Consider the following 7,685-nt stretch of genomic DNA (forward strand, 5'->3'; position numbering starts at 1 on the left):
TTATTTTTACTTCATATTACTGTATTATTCTGATGTTAGCAACAGTATTTCCTTGAAACAGTCGTCTAACTGCACCACAGTGAAGTTCAGATGTGTCCAGCTCTCATGTTCAACTTAGTGACATCATCCTGTTACTCTTTAAAAGTTGTTTAACAGTATTTTCATGCTAACTTGCCCATATTTGTTAAAATCCTGAAATCAAATAAAGTAAATTAGTCTCATGTGTGACACTGCTCGTGGATAAAGATCTCATTATAAATGAATGGTAGTTTTTCGGAACAAAAATGATAGCTGTAAGTTCAAAGTAGTAGTTTAGAGCACCACATTTCCTCGTGTGATGAAGTGAAATAACTCTGACATTAAACTGACAGGTTGAGAAGAAAATGTCGTCAGTTGAAAGCGAACGAAAAATAATCTGTGCTTCCACCGTCGGACCTTAACAGCGAGGCACCGAGCGGAAGTAAACAGTCCAGGCAATAGTTGCATTAGCCGCTTTATTTTCTTAACATATTAGTCAGGTGTATTGTTATTGTTTTTCACGGTGCATACAGACTGTTCGTCACGCAAAGTTACGGAAGTGTTATTAGAAAAATATATTTATAATTAGAGATGATGAAATTATCTTTACGTCGCACGATCGCTTTTTCTGCCTTACTTTTTGTAATGATAATAATATTATTATTTTTATTTTTTAATTATTATTATTATTATTATTATTATTAGAACAATCAACATTTTACGTTGAACCCATCAGCCCCCTTCCCCGCCCTGTACGTAATGACGTCAGTGTTGCGTCACGTAATCTCCACACAGGCCTCGCTTCCATGCTCCGCGGCGCCGCGAGCTGTCACCGGGAGAAACGAAGGGCATCCTGAATACCGGCGGAGAGGGGAGCCGCTGAAACTCGTTTCTCGAGGTCAGTAAACAGAGTTTCAGATGACTGCGAGCTGTGAGTGTCTGCAGGGAGAAGATCTGATCTGCTCTTTTACTCAGATCCAGATCCAAGTCTCAGCTGAGCCAAAACTAAAATCAGTCTCGAGGAATTTGAGAGCGACAAAACCTGTTAGCATGTTAGCCGCGTGCTATCTTGCGCACAACCCGTCCAGAGAAACGGTACCGTGAGGGTTCGGTCATCTCTTGAAATATGGAAACTGTCGGTGTAAATGATGGCTCACTTAACAGAAGGTAAATGCAGATATTTAGCGTGAGGTTAGCTTCTTAACATCCGTTCAACTCAACTCGATTAGCGTCCGTTTAGCGGTTAGCAAAACGTGCTAATGACAATTAATAGAGACGAAAGTAGAAGCTAACGGGCTAATTACATAACCTCACACGTTAGCCCTGAAGTTACCCTGCAGACAGTGCGTGCACAGTAATAACCAGCACTCTGTAGCTTTTACATTCACATGGAACGTTTAAACAGTGTAAGTGGACATTTTACAATGTTTTGATGAAGCAGGCAGTAATTTTCGGGAACTCATGACTCGTGAAAGGACAAAGTGACTGACAGTTGTCGTGGCCAATAGAAAAGCTTTGGGGTCCTATTTCCGGGCGGGTTTTCTGTGATACAGCTAATCAGGAGGCCGGGTAGGCAGGTGGTGGGCGTGTCCGGGCCGGGGTGAGGGAAGGAGAATGGAGGCAGGCAGGGAGTGGACCCAACAAGGTCAAAACACAGACGGACTCGAACTGAGGGAGCACATGAAGACAGAGCAGGAGTGTGTCAGGGCGGACAGCCCGGAAACAGCTGCAGCTGCACTCATGTTCATGGAATCACACTGTAACGTTTTCTTAACTTTTACAGCACCTGACCAACAAACCTGAAGTGCTTGTTCTTCACATGCGTCTTTTCTTCTCGTGCCTCCAGTTCACTTACACTTCACTACATTCATCTGAGAGCCTTACTGACACAGTTCTTCACAAATAGGATTTATGCACATCTTTATATGAGGGGTTTAAAATATGTGACTTGTTGTTATAACAACCCAACAGCTGAAAGATTAACCAGTTGCCTCTGATCATGAAAACAGTTGTCAATTAAATTTCAATTAATTTTCCATTTGAAAACATTTCATGGATCCAGCTTCACAGAAATGGAGGCTGCTGGACCACAGCATGTGTCCTTTTTGTCCTCTTTCCCTTTACGCTGAACACTAACATGATTCTTAAGACATTTGAATCTTGACTCATATTTGGTCAGCACTGCCGTGTCTGACGGTTTGATCTGAGTTTCTGAGCCTCAGTTTTCAGGCAGGAACAAAATGGCGGCCGTGTCACTCGCCCTTGTGACTGTTAGTGGAGGTGGACGTACAAAAATGCAGAAGTTGGAACAACAGCGTTATCGTCGAGTTGTTTGTGGAAATCCTGAAAATAAACATTAGATAAGAAAAGGTGTAAAACACAAACACCTGACACATTTAAATATCATACTTTCTTCCCTAAATGCTAAATGAAAAAAAGTATGTGCTGTATTTTAACCTGTCACTCTGGACAAAAACCCATAAAGACAAACTTCTCTACTGGCAGTGTGAAAGGAGTCGATGTCTGGTGTTCAGTGGGTTTACCTGTATTTAAATAAACAGTACATACACTGTAATGAAATCTTTTGGAGCCTCTCGCTGCAGAGCGTTGGCTCTGTAAAGCTCTCTGTGGTGACACCAGCAGAGTTTAAACATTTTAACTGGAAGAGTGAAAAGTTCATGTTGATGGTGACTTTGTTTGGATCTGGATCGGTGCTGTTCACCCTGTAGCTGTCTCCCTGTCTAACACAGTGTCTGTCTGTCTCTCTGTCAGGGGACAAACATACCATTGGTCAGTGGACGTTCCATCGCTCCCTCTCAGATCCTGGACACTCCTCGTGGACTACCTGTGTTCCTGTTCTCCTGAGGTAGAGGACGTCCGGCCCGTCGGACTGACACCACTCTGTGTGTGTGTGATACTTTAAGGACTTCTCATGCATCGTTTAAGGACTTGTGCGGCGCGATTGCGTCCGCTCACCGCCTCGCAGGCGGCTCAGACTGTCAGCCAGCAGAGGCCAATCACAGTCACCTCCACAGGTGGCACAAGGACGTTTCAGCCAATCAGGTGCTACACTGCACCTGTGGCCTCAGAGCCGTTCCTGAATGGGACGAGCTCCAACTACGTGGAGGAAATGTACTACGCCTGGCTGGAGGACCCCAAGAGTGTTCACAAGGTAAGGAGCGCTGCAGCCCCCTGCTGGTCTGGAGGGCACACACAGGGAGGCGGGCTGGTGGGTACAGGTCCACTTAGATATAAAGACGGCTTAAACGTACATGTGATTTACTATACACAGGAACAGATGTTCATTTCATCAGCATACAGAAAAGGCAATGTGTGGACTTATTTAGTTCCCAACCTTTGGATGATGTGATGTGCAGCCTCTCAACCAATTACAGCACGAGGTCGTGACTCTATTTAAATGCAGTGACCAGGTGACATCACTGTGTGAACCCCACACACACTCACACACACTCACACACACTCACACACACTCACACACACTCACACACACTCACACTCACTCACACACACTCACACACACTCACACACACTCACACACACTCACACACACAGAGCAGAGATGCAAACAGCTGACAGGTTGACTCCGGCGCTGCAGCACCGTCCTGCACGCTGTCTTTGTGCTTTAAAATGAAACAATCAGAAAATCAGGTTGAATTTCTCTGACTCAGCGCTGTGTTCACGTTAATGCCGCTCCCTCTCTTCATTCACTGGAGAGCTTGTTTGACCGACGCTGCTCTCTCAGACTTTGAATGGTAGTTTTTCAAACATCAGCCTGCTTTATCACAGCCAGATGGAAAGGGCTTTATGCTTCAGGGGAATTCTGGTATTTTTAAACCTGTGCCTTTTTATATTTATATAAGGATCCGTACCTTCCAAAAGTCTTAACATCAGTCCCGTACGTTGCCTCAGCTGCTCCTCACACCGTCAAAGTTTTGTCCACGGAAAGTGTTTTTGTCTCTGACCGGCTGAGGTCGTTATCAAAGTGCCTGACAACATTACAGAATGTTTCCTCAGGAGATCAACTCGCTCGTCTCGCTCAGAAATCTCAAGAAGTGATTTGTTGCCTCGTCAAAATCAGTTAAATATTCAGCCATTACGTTAGAAATTGATTCTTGCTGGCAGTTCCCTCAAAAGATTTCAAACTGAGACTTTTCCTTGAGCGACATGTTTCCGGTTTCATAAAGGTTCTGATCATTTAACACGAAGGTCTCTGTGTGTAGGAATGGGTTCTGTCATGCTGAACGGAATAACAACCCAGATCAGCCCGTCAGAGACTAAAACACTTTAAGTAGGTGTGACTTTGATGGTTGACGCTGACTCAGGATAAGTTGCAGCTGTGTCGATCATCTCAACCAATTCAAAAACGTTTTGGTGAATTATGACTCATTTACACATCGAAAACATTTTGAAAGTACGGATCCAAACCAGGAGAAGATCCCCATGAATAGTAGAGGAATCATGATTTAGATTTTGAATCTAAAATCGATGAAAACTAGTTTTCAGTCTTGATCATCTAAATCTGCTGCACAACTAAATAATTTACTGTTGATACTTTCAGTCAGCGAGCTTCAGACTGGAAGAAAGGACCTTTTGTGTTTGCGTAGTTTTACATTTGTGTCTTGAACATTAACTGGTAGCTGACTGAGTGTCAGGCTGTTCAGAGCAAAATGATCTACAGCTGAAATTATAATACATCATAATATATCATAATCATAATCCACAGTGTACTTTAACTAAAGCTGCTGCGTGAAGGTGACCTCCTGCGGGGCTGCTGGGAGGTGTTTCCCCCTGATGGAGTTTCACTCACATTTTAACTGAATGGTGAAGGACAGCCGGGCTAATATTAGCTGCTGGGAGCTCAGTCACATGACGGAGCTGTTTCACTGTTTCACTGTCCACAGTGAAGGCGAGGGAGGCAGTGAGGAAGAGACCAGATCTCCTGCCAACATACTCGTACCTTTCACCAGGTGAAGAGTGATAGAGCTATATATAGATATATATAAGTGATTAGGTGCTTTATGATTAATGGTCAGGAATGAGTTTAAGTCAGAAGTTTGATTTAAGGTGCAGGAGATGTTCAGAGAACCAGATCAGACCAGCAGCGCTAACAATATTCTTCACTAACTGATCAAGAAGACCTAATTAACTGTTTAAGAGTGTCGAGAGTGGAAGAAATATTTCTATTAGTTATATTATTAACTGTAATGAAGAGCAGATCTACTCCACAAACACGTTAAGTGCTTTACAAAGTATCTTCATTACATTAAACAAAATTCAGAGACTAATCTTGTACTTGTGCTCCTCGTGGAGGTGAACACACACAGTTGTATGTCAGAGGTGTGTGTCATGTCACATGTCATGGTTGTGTAAGATCAGTGTGACCTTGCTGCCATCGACTTAGCAGACGAGCAGGAAGCTGAACAGCAGGACTGAACATGCACTGTGTCAGAGAAGTAATCACACTGTTTGATAGTAACAGCTGATGTAATGTTGCCTGGAATCAGGTGGAATACATGTGTAGTTAATATAATAAGTGAGTGTGAGTGTGAGTGAGAGTGTGTGGAGCTGCTGCAGAGACAGAAGGTCAGCAGGATCATTCAGCTGCAGCTCCCTGAATGATTCACCAGCAGGAAGACTTTGTTCGTCCTCACAGTGAAGACGTTTCACTCAGTAGACCCACATGGTGCTGGACCCACATGGTGCTGGACCCACATGGTGCTGGACCCACATGGTGCTGGACCCACATGGTGCTGGACCCACATGGTGCTGCACCCACATGGTGCTGGACCCACATGGTGCTGCACCCACATGGTGCTGGACCCACATGGTGCTGGACCCACATGGTGCTGGACCCACATGGTGCTGCACCCACATGGTGCTGGACCCACATGGTGCTGGACCCACATGGTGCTGGACCCACATGGTGCTGGACCCACATGGTGCTGGACCCACATGAGGATAGAAAGAGTTCACATATTGATATATATTGGCTGATGTGATTGGAAGATGTACTGTATAAACACACATTGACAATAATTCTTGCGTAATGTCTAAACTTGTGTAAAGTTTTTAAATCGGACCGTCATGCCGACCCGGGTCTGACAGCTGGTACCGGTCCATTTATAACAAATAACCTGATCAGAACTCTGCACACATACAGAGATCAATCTCAGTACTGAAGAATCAATATCAGATCATTGAACTGTAAAATGTGATTGATTGGAAAAGTTATTTTTAACATTGTGGTGTCGTCTGGCTGTGAAAGACTCCAGCAGCTGATTCAGCAGAAACACTCAGCAGCTGCTGCCACGCTGACCTCCGTCACTTCCTCTGACAGCACACTCATTCAGCCTATCAGCATGAAGCAGCTGTTGATGTCACAGTTTACTGGATACAGAATAATGAAACCATCAGCGTTTACACTGGTCAGCTGGAGATCCGCCCGGCGCCGGTTCTGTCACAGACTCACGTTGTGTCCTGATCTGAAAACAGAAACATAAAGATAACACCAGTTAGAAACAGGAAGAGGGAAACGTGATGCGACGCTGTGAACGCTCACACTGTGGCGCCTGTGATTCAGATTTAACAGCCTGATTCTGTTCAGTTCGGGATATTCCAGTTACAGAACCAGTTTTTCTTGGATATGAAACAGAACTGATGCTGTTAATTGTTAAAGGGACCTTTTAACTAGTGCATAAATACAAATATGAATGTCAACATTAATAATTATGTTAAATGGTTTCAGAGAGTTGTGGTTAAAATCCTTCCATGTAGAAATGAATTAGAGATGTTTTGATTTTAGTATCTAATAATTTAAAATGCTGTGGTGAGTATTGACTGACAAAATGGGAAAAATAGCAAGTTTCATGTTTTAAATGACCTTTTCTGATCATTCATGTTCAATGTTAAATATTGTTAATATCAGTATCGACATCAATCTAAAACTCCTGATCATCTGCCTCCAGCATTATGTAAGAGATAATCTATAGAACGACGGTCAGTGACACCGTGCGTCTTTTTACAGTTTATTTGTTACCGTTCAGTGTTTATCAGCAGAGAAATATAGTTCACCAAACCGACTCCGTTTCTCTTCTCCCTCTTGGTGCTCTCCTCTCTTTTTCTTTTCTCGACCGGTGACGACAACTCAGCCTTTTGCAAGAGTTGAGATCACTCTATTTTCCAAAAATATTAAAGTTAATGTGAAACTCATCCATCCTAGTGGCCCAGAGTACGTTTTTCCTGATTTGAAGTAGACTACAGATCAGCTGACGTCGCTCAGCGACTGAAGACGCTGCAGTGAAAAGTGACCGGACTTCTTACGGAGCAAAGATTTTACAGCGCAAAACATTGAAAATGAAACTGACGGACTGGTTTAATACAAACTCAGCTAACAGCATCACAGCAGACTGACTCATGTCAACACACAGCAGGAAAAGAAAGTGCATAGCTAAATAATCCAGCAGCTCCGGTCTGAGATACGATCTCAGCCTCTCTGAATCACTTCATAAATGCTCGGACTGGACGACAAAATCAAATATCACTATATTAGTGACCAAAAACCCCAATATAGATATTGTGACAGTATCGATAAGCATCAGTAATGTGTATATAATGAATAAGTGGGTAAAGAAATGTAGCCTCACTGC

The 7,685-nt window shown here is 43.4% G+C and overlaps 1 protein-coding gene across 4 annotated transcripts in view; it reads left to right on the forward strand.

The window, feature by feature from the left end:
* The first annotated feature begins 776 nt into the window (after positions 1-776).
* Positions 777-7,685, forward strand: part of ogdha (oxoglutarate dehydrogenase a) — a 32,306-nt gene continuing 25,397 nt past the window's right edge. For all 4 annotated transcript variants that reach the window (XM_030416351.1, XM_030416348.1, XM_030416349.1 and 1 more), the window contains exons 1-2: positions 777-916; positions 2,791-3,190. In XM_030416351.1, the coding sequence (XP_030272211.1) occupies positions 2,951-3,190 (240 nt within the window). In that variant the 5' untranslated portion in view covers positions 777-916; positions 2,791-2,950. The remainder of the gene's footprint in view (positions 917-2,790; positions 3,191-7,685) is intronic.

Source organism: Sparus aurata, chromosome 5 (assembly GCF_900880675.1).
Source record: "Sparus aurata chromosome 5, fSpaAur1.1, whole genome shotgun sequence".
In the NCBI taxonomy this organism is placed as follows: Eukaryota; Metazoa; Chordata; class Actinopteri; order Spariformes; family Sparidae; genus Sparus; species Sparus aurata.